The 16564-nt window shown below is 37.6% G+C and overlaps 1 protein-coding gene across 2 annotated transcripts in view; it reads left to right on the top strand.

The window, feature by feature from the left end:
• The window catches only part of Grm8 (glutamate metabotropic receptor 8), a 718499-nt gene that overhangs the window by 322172 nt on the left and 379763 nt on the right, over positions 1–16564 (top strand). Inside the window, exons 3-5 of one of the 2 annotated variants that reach the window (XM_042695988.1) lie at positions 11562–11697; positions 12521–12675; positions 14037–14174. In XM_042695988.1, coding sequence (XP_042551922.1) covers positions 11562–11697; positions 12521–12675; positions 14037–14174 — 429 coding nt within the window. The remainder of the gene's footprint in view (positions 1–11561; positions 11698–12520; positions 12676–14036; positions 14175–16564) is intronic. The other variant, XM_042695989.1, reaches the window with a different exon arrangement.

Here is a 16564-nt window from a genome sequence, read left to right as displayed (position 1 = left end):
ACACACACACACACACACACACACACATGCACAAATCACAAATTTACAAGCATGGAGGATGATCAACACCTCAGACAATTCTAGCCTGTGGTGGACATGTGTTTCTTGTGTTACTGTAGAACCTTCTGCAGATTCAAGGCCCCAGCAAAGAGTTATTTTTCTGTGTTTATATGGGAAATGAAATGTGAAGGCTCTCTACATAATGCCAGTGAATATCACTTGATAGAGCAGAGTTGTTTTTTTAATGGTTTTATAATTACAACTATAATCTTTTTCAAAGAAAAAACAAAGATGATGTTGTTGTTTTATTCCTTTAAGATAACCTATTTAGAAAGCATCCACTCAATCTCCAGGTGAGAAACTGAGGTACAGAGATGTCATATATGTTGAGAAGAGAATGACTAGGATTTGAAGCCAAGAAACTTGAAATCAGAGATGAGATTTGTAACTCTCAAACCATTCTTTCCATCTGAGCAGATATTTGGATCTGTGAGAAGCTGTGGCTTCTCTAGCCCAGTATGGACACTGATGCTGGGAGCAAGTGACAGCCAAATCTCTATCCAGAACATTAGCATCTCCCTGAGATCCAATGTGGAGACAGTCACGGAAGGGGTCTGCTCTGCAGGTGCCTTTCCTAGTGCATTGTGCTTGTTGTTTCTCTGCTACATAGTTAGATGCTCTGTCTCTCTGTCTCTCTCAAAAAGTAAGAGTCCATATGGGATTTGATAGAAGAAAAAGTATAAGATGCTTAAGAGTCAAGTGTTTCCATGGGGGGGAGGGGTAGGAGGGGGAGGAAACAGTGAACACAGGTTTCTGAGCACCATTTTACCCTTTTAATCCATATTGGCAAAGATAACACCTTTTCTTTATAGTGATGTGTGAGATAAAACTTCCCTTTCACAAAGTGCACTTTGAGCTGACAAACTTGAACAGTTTCATCATATTGCACATTTTCCTGCTAAGTCCCAGTTGTATATCACATGAGGAGGTGAAAATATTGTTTCAAGAAGTGTGATTACACTTATTTGAACCCTAGAACAAATTTTATACAACTCCACTAAAGGGCCAATTATATTTAGATAAATTGTTATTTAACTTATGTCTCCAGAAATATGTGACAGGATGATACCAAGGATATTTGGGGTGGAGAGCTCATGTGCTCCTCTCATCTTAAAAAAATCTAGTTATTTTGTTTTTCTCATTTTCTGGAGATATACTCATAGAAATAACCAAATAGTCAATGACTCTATCATGTTTCCATTAAATTAAAACGGTCAATTAAAGCAGCTTCTTACAGTGAGACTAAAATTTTAACCAATCATTTTAAACCAACAGTCTAGGTATGGTCTTCAACAACTGATAAAATGGGAAATTTGTTTGCATATTTATGCACCAAAACCAAAATCTGTCATGTGGATCTATCAAGTCATGCAGAGACTTGATCAGAAATATGGAAGGCTTAATTCAGCCAAAAAAAGTGAGCGGGCCTGAATCATGTGTTGATTTTTTTTCCTCTTCCCCCTCCCCCAAATTACATTGAATGTTCCGTAAACAGCTTTGTAAGTAATTTCATCCTAATAAGTTAATCCTCTATTTCCATCACAGTTGGAACTTAGTGGTATGGCATTGTTTCTTATTCTATTTTTCTCTAATACATCATTAATAGAGATTTTTGTCTTAAAAATAAGCAAAACTGAAAATTACATTTTTTTATCCTTTTAGATTGTTTTCACAAAACTTTTCTATTGAAATACCAGGGAGTGTTATGCTCCTAATTCTCTTATCTGTGCTAGTTACAATCCCACTTTTGTGCTGTTTGTAGAGATTGCCTTCTTTGTGTAATAAATCTCTTTAGAAGGCAACTTTTAATGTGAAACACTAAAAGTCTTAATTATTGGACTTGGACTTACCCTATCATTTCAAGGATAGGATATCTTCACTTCTTGATGAATTTCAATTTATATATAAGATAAATACCCCTCTAAGGCTCCCAGTAAGTGAGGGACCTATTCTCACTTTTGGGACAGTTGTAGGTAGAGAGCTTCCAGGTTTCTGTCACTCTTAAGTACGCTCTGGCCACAAAGAGTTGCTTTACACAAGGCTTTCTTCCCTCTTCCTAGGATGGGCGCATCTAAGATTACATTAAAGTTCTTCTGACTTCAGAGTTCTTCAGAAATTTATTGTGACGTATTTACTCACATTGTTGTGGATATTGAGGAATCCTCTAGCCTGCCAACTTCAAGTTAGTGGTCCAGGACTACATCCCTTGATGTAGTTCGAAAACCTCAGAACCAGAAATACTATGAGTAAAAGATCAATGTTCCAAGTCAAGCAGTCAAGTCAATTTCTTTCACGTTTTTGTCCCACCCTAGTCCTCAATGGATTGGATAATTTCAAAGAACACTGGGAAGGATCATCTACTTTACTAATTCACCAATTAAAATATGTCTTCTAGACATATCTTCATAGATATACCCAGAAACAATGTGTCACGAGCTATCTGGACAACCTATAGTTCAGTTAAGTTAATTCAGAAAAGAGTGAACCCTAAGATATGTATTCAAATGTTTTTTTTTCATGCGGTTGTTTCTAACACACTTACAAGATTATTTCTTTGTTGCTTTGTATGTCCCTCCCCCACAGTATAACCCCTGCTTTCACTGTATTTGATGTTATTATAATTTGTGGAGAGGAAGAGGAAAAACAAATCGTTTAAATAGGGATACAGGTGGACCCATTGCAACGAGATGTACAAGTCGTTATGTCGAAAACGAACTTTACAACTTTGGGGGGGGGGCGGGCGCGCGGGGAGGGAGGGGGATAAAAGGGGGGGTAGCAGGGAGGATTGGGTGGGGGGGGGGGCGGGGGGAGGATGGGAAGGGATGGGAAGGGGAAACAAAAGAGGAGGCTACAATGCTTGATAAGAAATGTACTCATTATCTTGCCCATGTAATTGTAACCCCTCTGTACAGTATTTTCACAATTAAAAAAAAAAAAAAAACATATGAAGTAAAAAAAAAAAAAAAGAGTGATTACACTGCTGGATATGGAAGTGGACTGGCTTGGCCTTTGTGGCTTATTTTAAGGTATCTTTGAAGGCAGAATTCCCTGTGGTGTTGAGAGTCTGTTATTATGCCTCCTTTCCCAGTTTTACTTCTGTCACAAGGAAGATACTAATGATAAATATCATTGATTGCAATAGGCAATCTTCAGTGAGTAAAATAGCTTTTCATTCCTGGTAATTGTGTTATCTCAGTTTGCCTCATCCCTTAGAACCTGGTTAGGTAAGTGCTCTACCCCGTGAGCCACACCCTGAGCTCTATTTGTCTTTTTTTTTTTTTGGCTTGGGTAAACCTAGGACCATGATACTCCACCCTTTCACTCAAGTAACTAGGATTGTATGAAGTATACAATGCAGTGCTTATGCTATATAAGATACTATCTTTCAAAAGGTGATAGCAAGACATTTATTTTTTTATTATTTTAGCAGTGCTCTAAAATAGTCTTCCTGTTCATGACTGAATATACAAAAATAATAGAAGAGACCTAGTCTGCTGTGAAAATGGATGGGATATATTGAAAACTACCTGTTGAATTTTGTTTAAATAGTTGTCTAGAGAAACCATCTGAAGAAAAACAAAAGATGTTTTCACAGGAGCACTTTTGTAGAAGAATGTAGCATGCTTTAGGTAACAAGTGTGCTAGGCTGGTACTGTCTGTATTACATTTCTCACGTTTTTATCTTGGCTCTTTGTAGAAAGTGTTCTTAGGAAACACCAGCATATAAATAGCCAAGGGAGGGAATACTTCCATTTTACAGTGCCTTGTTCTTTTATAATGTGACTTGCTGCATGATCTGCATAAAGACCTTCTAAATCTAATACTTCCACTGTTCCACGAAGAATAGTATATTCAGCATAATTTTCAAGTTCCTGAGAATATCCTTTGTCATCTGAATTTTTTCTCTTTTATCTATTTTCATAAGCCATGTTTAAGCTTGATTATGTCTCCTTTTCCCCCCCTTCCCTTTGGCAGCATCTTCCCTTGGTAACCAAACTTAAACCCTAATTTTCAATTCAAACCTTTGAAATGCTATGGACTTTCCTTGGTAAGAGTTTTGGAGTAGAAATTAGGAGAGGGCAGGTCAGGAGGTGAATGTAATTATCTATTCCCATCCTTTACCCTGAAGCAACCCTATTTTAATATCATCAGTTTATATTATTATATCATTATGTATTATACTATTAGCATAAATGAGTGACTTAGGACTTCTAAAAGTTCCAATTTGGGCTTCTTGCTTGCTAAATTGGTGTTCTACCACTGAAGCAGACCCCTAACCATTCTTGCTTTTCTTATTTCTTGATTAGGATTTTGCATTTTGCCTGGGCTGTCCTGGATAACAGGTGCACACCAACCCACCAAGATTTGTTGGTTGAAATAGGATCACAGGAGCTTTTTTATTTTTGCCTCTAACCATCCTCCTCTTAAACTCAGCCTCCTAATTAGCTGAGATTTCTGGTGTGAGCCACCTGTGCCTGGCTAGAATTTAGAACATTCGATAAAGGATGAAGAATCAGATCACGGTTTACATCTAAACATCATGTATCTCTTCTTCAAGGATGATGGTGCTTGTCTAGTTACAATTGGCATTTTTATTTACATTGATAGTAGTGTATAACATAGTATGAAAGTCTTCTGTTTCCTCACAACATTCCTGAGAGATCTATGAACTCTGTCACAGAAATGTGAAAACTAAGAAATAAGAAACTTGGACCCACTAAGGTATAAGAACCCACCCTCAGATCTTTTGACACAAAGTCTGTTTTCTTTCCCACTCTATCTTCTTCCTAAACCCGACAATCAATACATACAAGCCTTTCATCTCTCAGCCTACAGGCATGACATCATTTACCCATGATTCTCTACTTCCTCTGGAGGTAATAATTCTGAAATGACTGTTTCTAAGTTTGGCCTTGGTATTAGTAGGGGCAAATTAAGATTTGACTTGAGAGATGAATAAACCAATGCCTAGGTCATTTTCTAATTCATGATACCCTGATAAAAACTAGTTTGAAGAGACACTAGTTTGAGCCCACTGAATTATCCATGTATTATTTTGCCTCTATTAATGAGGCATTTTTTCATACCCGTCTATTCATATTCATCCAATTGTTTCTCTGCTTGACTAAGAGTTCTGTGAAATCAGGACTGTACCATTTCAGTTTCTTTCTCTCGGCAATGCCCATCTCAAATCTTGCAGACATCATTCAACAAACGTCTGTTGAAATCACTGTATACTAAGATGGTGATAAATATTGGGAATATGGCAATAAATGTGAAAGATAAGGTTCAGTGGTCATGGGTTTTCATTGAAGAAGAGGGAGAGGGAAATATGACAAAACAAAACCCTTACAATTATTATGGTCATTGCAGTGCAAAAATGAAGTGACCATGAGGGAGCGAGGCATGTCTTCTGAGGACATGAATTTACAGAATGATCAGAAATTTCTGATCTGAATTGTTAGACACTAAAGTTGAAGTCTGCCAGAGTCCTAAGTGTCTTAATTAAGTTCCTAATATTCAATAGAAGTACTGTATTTATATAGCTGTCAATTAGATTTACAAGGGACAACCTGCTGGGTTTTTAAAATGAGTCTTTAAATTTGCTCTATTTTATTCATCAATGCTTTGCAACCACTAAACCATTAAGCTACAGGTATAGTCAATTATGGGTGAGTGAGGTGATGGAAAAAAATGTTTAGACTTTAGATAGTTTTGACTTTGAATGTGGGTCTAGCCTCTAGCAAGCTGTGGCTATCCTGATTTATGTTTTGTCACCAAAAAGATGAGAATAATACCAATTTTAGAGTGCTGCTGTTAGACACAGTGATGCACTCAGAGATGAGATTGAGGAGGAGGGATGTCTTGGGTTGTACATGAAGTGTTCAATTCACCTAATTATCTTTAATTATCCAAAGGAGAAAAAATGACAGAGGCTGCAAGGAAAACAGAAAAGAAATTCTATAAAACAACCAGTTATAATTTCTTCCCTACAACATTTTCCTTTGTAAGTGCTAAGGTTTAAAAATTGTTTTCTTGCAGCATTGGGCATGCCTGCAGCATAAAGATGCTCCATGAATTATATATAATCAGAAATCTTTCAGAGTGAAATACAGAAAATGGATGTAAAGGACAAATTCTTGGGTGAGGGGTAACATCTTTTCTTTCTAGCTGCCCCAGGAGTTTAAATCAGGATAGTTTTTTAAATCAGATAGTTTTTTTTTTAAGTCAAACAGTAGATGTTGAGTTTTATATGGTTAGGCCTGAATGGCTGAATATATTTCATTGGATTTTTAAACCAAAGTCTAACTTAACTGTATGTAATATCCTTTCCTTTACATAACCTCAAAGATTATCTGGAAGATGACCTGTTTGTCACTTCTAATTACATTTTGATATTTCTTATGCTGTAAATTTTCAGTTTTCTATTTAATTTTACTCTTAGCATTCAATTACCTAATAAGACTCCTGAGGGTTGTTGATTTTTGAATGTTTGTGGTCCTTCAACATAGTACTCCATGAGTGCTTATGAATAGATTAGTTGTCTGTATTTTTGAAAAATGGGAAGATAGAAAGTAGAAACGAGTTTCAGGGCCACAGAAAGTATCCTAATCTTCTGACTCCAATCACTTGAAAAGTTATCAGTCTCCAGGTTAATAAAATATCCATAAGATGCCAAAAAAATCAAAATGTTATTTGGGGCAGGCTTTCTGTAAGTATTTGTTCAGCTGAAATAAATTAATATTCAGTGTCTCCATCCCCCCCCAAAAGAATACAAAGCTGACAAATACAATGTGAAGTAAAGAAATTTTGAAAAAGTGGAGTGTCTGAAAACATTACAGGATGGAATAGGAGAAACCCTAGGTCTCCTTGGCACAGACCGAAATTTTCTTAATAGAGACCCAGAAACACAACAAATCAAAGAAAGGTTGGACAAATGGGATTGCATAAAGTTGCAGAGCTTCTGCATGGCAAAGGACATAGCTAGCAAGATCAATAGAAAGCCCACAGATTGGGAGAAGATCTTCACTAGCCATACACCAGACAAGGGTCTCATATCTAAAATATACCTGGAACTCAAAAAATTAAACCCCCCAACAACAAATCTTCAAAGAAACAACTGCCCAATAAATAAGTGGGCTAAAGACTTAAAGAGAAACTTCTCTGAAGAGGAAAAAAAGATGGCCAATAGACACATGAAGAAATGCTCAACCTCTCCTGCCATAAAAGAAATGCAAATCAAAACAACATTGAGATACCACCTCACCCCAGTTAGAATGGCTATAATCAAGAAATCTAACAACAACAGATGCTGGAGGGGATATGGACAGAAGGGATCCCTACTTCATTGTTGGTGGGAGTGTAAACTTGTTCAATCACTTTGGAAAGTAGTATGGAGGTTCCTCAAAAGACTCCACATAGAGCTCCCCTATGAACCAGCAATCCCACTTGTGGGCATTTACCCAAATGTTCACAAACAAGACCACACTAAAGCTACCAGCACAACTATGTTTATTGCAGCCTTATTTACCATAGCTAAGATATGGAACCAACCCATATGCCCCTCAGTAGATGAATGGATCAAGAAAATGTGGTATATATACACAATGGAATTCTGTGCCTCCATCAGAAAGAATGACATTGCCCTATTTGTTAGGAAATGGAAAGACTTAGGAAAAATTCTATTAAGTGAAGTAAGCCAGGCCCAAAGAAACATATGTCCCATGGTTTCCCTTATTTGCAATAACTAGTATATGTCAAGCAGATAAGTTGATGTTAGGGAAATGAATCTTAAGATATGTAGTCAAATTTTTTTTCTTTCATGAGATTGTTTCTAACACATTTATAAGTTTATTTCTTTGTTGCTTTGTATGTCCCTCCCCCACGGTATAACCCCTGCTTTCATGGTATTTGATGTTGTTACAATTTATCAAGGGGAAGAGAAAAAACAAATCATTTAAATAGGGATACAGGTGGACCCATTGCAACAATGAGATGTACAAGTCATTATGTCGAAAAAATGAACTTTACAACATTGGTGGGGGGGGGGAGGGTTGGGTGGGGGGGGTAGGGGAAGGATGGGATGGGAAGGGGAAACAAAGGAGGAGGCTACAATGCTTGATAAGAAATGTACTCATTATCTTGCCTATGTAATTGTAACCCCTCTGAACAGTATTTTCACAATTAAAAAAAAGAAAAAGTGGAGCGTATGTAACTTTGGTAAAATTCAACCTAGCTAATTCAAATTTATTTATTTATTTATTTTGGTGCCAATACTGGGGCTTGAAATCAAGCTCTTGCTTAGCTTTCTTGCTCAGGGCTGGCACTCTACAAGTTGAGCCACACCTCTGCTTTGTATTTTTTAGCTTGCTTTGAACAGATCTCAACATCCTGAGTAGCTATGATGACAGGCATGAGCCACCAGCAACCAACTTAACTGAACTTTTTATAACAAAAACATCCAGTCTTTAGTGAGTAAATAAATGAATTCATCTCCATCTTATATTTGGTCCACCTGTTTGTCTCACCAAAATAGTCACAATAAAAAACTTTACAACTTTTATTTCTTCTGTTTTGTAGTCTCAAAATGATGCTCAGGATAGAACATGCCTTTAATGGGATGCTTAAGTAATCATGGCACTTTAATTAAAAGGGCAATCATATTTTGAAATAGCTATTGTTCTCTGGGGAGTTATTACAGTTTTGGTGTTATATTTCTGTAGTTACTTAGTATTCTTACTATGGGTTGTTTTATGTGTGTGTGTCAGTCCTGGGGCTCTGAGCTCTAGGTCTGGGCATGTTCCCTGAGCTCTTTTTGCTCAAGGATAGCACTCTACTACTTGATCCACAGCTCACCTCCAGCTTTTTGGTGGGTAATTGGAACTAAGAGACTCATGCATTAGGGTGGCATTGAACTGTGATTCTCAGATCTCAGCCTTCTGGTAGGCTACAGGCATGGGCGTCCCACATCTAATAACTATTGAAGATTGAATTAATCATCACAACTACTAATGATATAATGATATATGCTAATGATAGCAGCATAACTCAATCTATGGATTATAAGTAATTCTTCCTCATGAAAAGCATTATGTAAAGTGTATAAGAGCATTTTCAGTACTGGGATAATTTTGTATGTTCTCAAACTTAGTAGCAAACCTTCAGTACTGTAGCACTTGTCAATCATACATTATTGTCATATACATTTCGTCTCATCACAAACACTGGAGACCAATTATCAGGACCCATTATCAGGTACCAGGCATGTCTTCTTCACATGGCTACCTGTTTTCTTTCCAAAATATAAAGATCATCAGTGAGCTCTCTTATGAGCTTTTAATGGGTTCTCACTGATTTCAGGATACTGTCTAAATTATCTGATGTCTTAGTCCATTCAGACTGCTATGACAAATTACCATGGGCAGGATGGCTCTTAAGCAAAAGAAAATCATTTCTCATAGTTCTGGAGGTAGAAGTTCAACTTCAGGGTGACATCATGGTTGGATTCTGGTGAGGACTGACTTCCTGATTCACAGAGAGCTGCTGCCTTTTGCTGTGTCTTTACATAGTGAATGGTACCATGATAGTAATTTCATTTATGCAAGTTCAGTTTGACTTTATAAAGACTTCCATCTTCTAATATCATCACAGTGGGGATTAAATTTTAGTGTATGTATATTTTTTTTTCTTTGTTATCGTTCTGAGGGACAGGCTAAGGACACATGCATGATAAGCAAGGGTTCTATCATTAAGCTATACTCCTAGCTCTTTCATATGGATATCCCAGCAAAATCATCTGACATGACTAATAAATTCATTCTCTTTCTGGACCTAGATTTTCTTTCCAACCTCATCTTTAGTGAATATTAACCATTGACCATTATCAAACTAGGTCCTTTTGTACCTTGGACTCTGCCATAAACATCTTACTTTTCTCCCTATTTGAATTTGTGTTTGTTTTTTAAAAGCCAGCTTTTTCAAGTACTTTGGTTATTTCTTCCTCTGTGCTCACATTCTTGGTACATTTTTTCAATTCTATATTTAATTACATGGTTTAGTACATAGTCCTTATAATAATTTATTGGAATGCTTATCTCTCAGACTAGATTGTAACTCCTGGATTACACTGTGCATTCCTAGTGTTAGTCTGAATGCAAACTGTCTAACAGCATCATATAATGGTTGGGTGACTGAAGATATTGCCAATTGTTTGGAAGTAAAAATGCCTTTACTTACTGAAGTGGTTCTACAAATGTTTATTTAATTCTCAGCTGACTAAAAGAAACTTGTTTAAATCATAATGCAATTGAAACCTATTCTAATACTGCTTCCTTTTCTAGTATGAGAATATGTTTTCTCTCTACTTCACAGAAACATGAGGGAACTTCTTTCTTCTCTTTTTACCCTAGCCTATGGGAAACCTTTTCTCAAATTTTCTCTCATTATCTTAGAAGGAGAAGTCCAAAGAAGAATCCCTTCCTTCCTTCCTTCCTTCCTTCTTTCCTTCCTTCCTTCCTTCCTTCTTTTCCTCCCTCCCTCCTTCCTTCCCTCCTCCCTCCCTCCCTCCCTCCTTCCCTTCCTTCCTTCATTCCTTCCTTCCTTCACTCTTTCCTTCCTTCTCTCTCTCTCCTTCCCTTTCTTCCATCCTTCTTTTCTTCTTTCCCCTCTAATTCTTCTTTTCTTTCTTTTTTTCTATGCTATTAAGATGTGATTTCTAGCAGGGTGCAGGTGGCTCAAACCTGTAGTCCTAGCTACTCTGGAGGCCAAGATCTGAGGCTCACAGTTCAAAGCCACACACAGACACACAGACACACAGACACACACACACACACACACACACACAGACAGAGACAGAGATACAGAGAGAGAGAGCTGTGACTCAAGTGCTGGAACTCTAGCTTTCAACAAAAAAGCTTAGGGATAGTGCCTAGGCCTTTTCAAAAAAGAAGGAGAAAGATATGATTTCGGCCATTCTGATTTTTATGATAGAGACATATGTAACTGAGGATGTCATCTTTGTGTGTTGCCTGTGTCTTAATAGCTTTGAAGAACATTTGTCTTATAGCATCTGATTAGACTGATCCATGAGACTTTCTTGATGCAACCCTACACACAATAAAATGAAATTGTTACTTAATTAGGATCTCACTTGTAAGACATTTTTAGTGTTTCTTATTTATGTCAGTTTTCTTTTGACTTATGTTAAATAAATCATCACAGACCTCTTCCTTCTACTCTTTGACTCTTAGCTTGTAACTTTGGCATGCTCCTTTCCTCCATATACCTGCAAAAATGATGTTTTAAATTTGAATAAAAAATAGCTGAACTCATATATTGATGAGTAATTCATGTCACTTATTTAAATGTACATATTGCCTTGTACACAAACATGATTACTTTGAGAATGTTTTGAGAAAAATATACTACACTGACTCCTGTGATTTTATAAAGTAGTTAACCTCAACAAATCTTAAATAAATTCTCTTTTTTGCCTTCAATAGGTGGTGTTTGCATTGCTCAATCACAGAAAATCCCACGTGAGCCAAGACCTGGTGAATTTGAAAAAATTATCAAACGCCTGCTAGAAACACCTAATGCTCGAGCAGTGATTATGTTTGCCAATGAGGATGACATCAGGTGCGGATTACTTTTCTTCTGTATATAGGATCAGATTTGTCCTACATCCTTTTCAAATATATCTCCTGTGCATGTTCAATGTGAAATCTTGTGAGATTCCACCGGAATTGCTAAGTCCCTTTGCAATTACAGATTGCTTTCTGCAAAGACACAAGAGCCTCCTATCTCCACATCTTCAGTGCCTTTAGTGCAAACCCCGACTGAACAAGATGAGATAAATAAGGATGATAGACACAGAGATGGAGCAAGGTTAAGGATAAGGCTAATTAACGTGTGGTACAGTTGAAGTCCCTGCTCTATTTCCTTTAGGAAATGATAAGACTCAGGCAGTTAGAATGATTGACTAATTGTTTAACTGTGACCTATTTGAGTGTGTTTAATTTCATAAAGTGGTTGTCTTTGTTTGCTTCTATTGCTGTAATTAAATGTCACAGACTGGGTAATTCATAAAGAAAACTTTATTGAGCTCATCGTTCTGGAGCTCCAAGAGAGGTCCCAGCTTCTGCTTGTCTGCTAAGGTCCTTCCTCAAGGATCAAGTTATGGAGGAAAGCTTCATATGGCAAAGGAGAGCAGCTTCTTGCTCAGTCTTCTCCTCTCTTCTTAAAGCCATTGATGCCATCCTGGGGGCCACACTCCCATGACCTCATCGAGTCCTAATTCCTCCCGAGAACCCCATATGAGAAATTAGCATATGACACTGGAGATTTCATTAGTCATGAACTTTGTGAAATATATTCCAAGCATAGTGCCAGTCTCATAGCATGCATAATTGCACTGTTCTGTAATAAATATGTCATGCTTTCTTTCTTGTGATTCCTCTAGGAGAATATTGGAAGCAGCAAAAAAATTAAACCAAAGTGGGCATTTCTTATGGATCGGCTCAGATAGCTGGGGATCCAAAATAGCACCTGTATATCAGCAGGAGCAGATTGCAGAGGGAGCTGTCACAATTCTGCCCAAAAGGGCATCAATTGATGGTAAGGACTTAGTTTTCATTCCACCTGAACTAAAATCCAAAGCAAAAACTGGATATTAGAACAAAATGAAAGGTATTCATTATTGATGACTTTGAACAGAAATTTTAGCTCTGATGACATAATTGTCCTTTCAATAACTATCTAACCTAGCATGTTTTAAAGAATATCCATTAGACCTCTGCTGTACAAAAAGGAACTATAGTTAGTATTTGATATTTCCGATAATTGTGTTTTAATTTTGCATAGTTCCAAGGGCACATTGGAAGGTTTTAGCATATTTAGAAGGAAAGTGCTTAATTAATAAAAATGAAATACTAGGATAATACTATGATAAATAAATTTAATTGGAGAGATTTAAGCAACTTTGAGAGAAAGAGATCAAAAGAAAGAAAAGAAAGGAAGAACGAAAAAAAGAAAGGAAGGAAGGAAGGACGGAAGAGGCTATCTCCTGAATATATCTTTTCCAATGGTTTTGACAAGAACTAGAATTCCCACTTTTAACATTATCTTTTGGAGTAAGACATTATTTCCAGATGATCTCCCTTCAGTATGGTGGTTACCTGAGAAAGATAATCCCATAGCCCACTTACTCAAGGCCCCATAAGATTAGCACAGATTGCTTTAGGGAATCAGCTAAAAGTGAAACATATAGGTCAGATCAATTTTGAAGTGGGTAGAGACATTGGAAAGTTCTGGAAGATTGATCCATACTAAGGCGAAGAGATAGACTGAAGAAGAAGAAGAAAAAAAAGGAAGGGAAAAGAAGAAGAAAGAGGTGCAGGAAAAGGAGGTAGTAGACAAGAAGGAGGAACAGAAAGAGTTTGAGTTGATATCTGAATATTCAGAACACCTAGAATGCAATATGAGGCCACTACTTGTAGCCTGGATGGCTCAGAGTAGACGGAGAAGTTTTGAAGGACAGTAATAGCTACAGGATTCCCTGTTTTTCTCTGACTCTTCTGTTTTGGGGAGAGGGACGTGGTGACTGTTCATCAGTCTTTCTTGGCCCTTGCTGTGAATTTTTATTTTGGCACCCTCTCTCATTCTATAAATTTGCTCCTGCAATGGTCATAGCATAGTTATTCAAAATTCAGTTTGCAGGCAGTTCAAAATGAATTTGAAAGAAAAATATTAAAATGATATCTTTACACTCACATGATACTATGTTGGATTGAACATTACAAGTTGGGGAGGAGGAGGAGCATAGGGAGGGGTAAGTGGGAGATGATGAGGGAGGGGTTAACAATGATGAAAAACAAATGTACTAATTACCTTACTTATGTAACTGTAACCCCCTGCTCATCACCTTTGCAATACAGATAAAATATAATTTTAAAAATGATATTTCTTCCTTAAAATAGGATTCGACCGATATTTTAGAAGCCGAACTCTTGCCAATAATCGAAGAAATGTGTGGTTTGCAGAATTCTGGGAGGAGAATTTTGGATGCAAGTTAGGATCACATGGAAAAAGGAACACTCACATAAAGAAATGCACAGGTAGGTAGCCACTGAAATGCCCTTGATGCATTTCTTCTGGCATTACCTGATATATGAGGTGTTTTTCTGTGGCCAATGATGTCTTCTATTTCCTCATAGCTCTAGTTATAGTTTCTCAGCAGGGTAAGCAGGCACAACTTATTCAATAAGTTTAAGTTTGTCTATTGCTTTTTACAGTCGATCAACAAGTTATTTATTGACTCTGTACAATGCATGCAGCATTTCATTTGTCATTGAGTAGAATTTATTAAGTGTCTGCTGGGGGGAAAGCACTTCATTAAGTTTGTGGGAATATGGTCAAATAAATAAGATGCAGTAATTTTCTTCAGGAGTTCCAAATGTAGGGAGGTTGATGAGTCACAAGTGCTTCTCATTTCCATACATTTTCTTTATATACAATACTATAAGTTTCCATCCAGCATAGTATCTATGTTGTAGTACTTACATATTTTGTGATGCTTTGATTTTCTAGAGCAGGTTCTTAAAAATAACAATGATATCAAATGTCCATCTTCAAGTATAAGAATACATTATATTTGTTTTCAGATAATATGACTGAATACGTAAATAGAAGCAACTATAGAATTGTAAAACTTAGCAGTACATAAACATAACAAGGTCAAGGATACAAGCTCAATGTGAACATCCATCTTTAATATATATTCTGGAAATGAAAACATGGGAAATGATAGTTAAGGAATACTGTTTCTAGCAAGCTAAAAAAGACCCTATAAAACATTAAGGTTGATTTTGACCAACAATCCTGTGTGCTAAAAACTACAAACGTTGAACATAGGGTAAGGTAAAGTTTTTAGAAACTATTCTCTCATCTACCTTACCCCTTGCCCAGATGTTTTGGTATGTCCTCCTTTCCCTGATTCACTTCCTCGGAGGTGGTATGTTGAGACATGCCTACAATTATAGAGAAGACAAATAGGTGAAAAATGGTGTTACACTCTAAAGGAATCTGACTTCAAGCTCCTGTGACAAATTCTGTACAGGAGCAGCTGTGGTGAGCAAAGAGGGCTAAGATCTCTGTTCTTTTGTTCACAGTCGACGTAAAATGAGAGTGATGGAAGGGAGCCGGATGATGAAATTAATAGACACAGGCCACACATAGTCTTGAAGTTCTAGAAATTCCAGAATTGAGGAGTTTTGGCTTTAGCTTACTTTTAGGACAAACAGAATGTGCTCAGAGAGCTGTTTCAAGGGAGACATTTTCAAAAATATATTTTTTGTGTGGCTGAAGTATGAGGAGGACTGGGGTTCACTTGAAAGAAAAGGCAAGCAGGTCAGTCAGGATTTACCCAGCACTCCTGGGATGGTCAGCTACCACCTGTGCAAGCGCTGGAAAGATAGGGGACAGACAGAGCAGGCTCAAAGGATGCTTTAGTGAGTTTTTAATTTTTTATTTTCTGGTGATGGTCCTAAACTCAGGGCCTAGACTCTGTCCCTGAGCTTTTGGGCTCAAAGGCTAAGTGCTTTACTACTTGAGCCACTGCTCTATTTCTATCTATATGGTGGTCAATTGGAAACAAGGGCTTTCCTGCCTGGGCTGGCTTTGAATCATGATCATCAGATCTCAGCCTCCTGAGTAGCTAAGATTACAGACATGAGCCCCTGGTGCCTGGCTCAGCACGTAAGCTTTATAGTTCCAGTTAGAGATCGATACTGGAGCAGGGGATGGGCAAAAGATGGAGGTTTGTAATGGTGTATTTCTGTCAGGAAGGTCAAGAAAAATGATGATGTAATCCAACAGAATGAAGGGGAACTTGATTTGGTCTAAAACAGCTCTGTAGAATTGCCCAGCAGGTGGCAGCATAAGGTCTGGAACCCTACAATGTGTTCACTAGACATTCAAATGAGGCAGTCATAGAGGGAGATTTGAGAGTGAAAGGCCAGGATAGAGAAGCAACTGCCACATGGGATTAAGATGATGTAGAGTTTCGAAAGAAGAGTCACAAGGAGAAAGCAAGAAAAGAAACAATGGTGGTCTTGCAAGGGAGAGAGATGACCTGAGAATCGGGCCATCTCCATCTCCAGCAGGGAGGGTAGGTTGACAGGTCAAGGGCCGTTGCTGTAAAGCCATAGAGAGTTGTGGTTGAGGCACAAGTGTATGAGAGGCACCTAAACATTGAGGGGCTCAACAGGAACAGAAGAAAAGAAGTAGAGGAAAAGATGCTGTTTCACCAAGTTTGGAAAATCAAAGAAGGTGCGTAGAGTAGAAGACTTGAGAAAGAAGGAAGGGTGTAGCTTGATAAGGAGAAAGGAGTGTACACAATTTCAGGTACTTCAACAGAAGAAAAAGAAACTCTTAGAAGAGAAATAGAGAGCAAAGGTAGTGGGAGATCTTGAAGAGACCCAAGAGGAGGCGTGAAGAAGAGGGCTTA

The sequence above is a fragment of the Dipodomys spectabilis genome, unplaced genomic scaffold (assembly GCF_019054845.1).
Source record: "Dipodomys spectabilis isolate Male_0828 unplaced genomic scaffold, ASM1905484v1 ptg000197l, whole genome shotgun sequence".
NCBI lineage: Eukaryota > Metazoa > Chordata > Mammalia > Rodentia > Heteromyidae > Dipodomys > Dipodomys spectabilis.
This window is presented reverse-complemented; position numbering and strand designations above follow the sequence as displayed.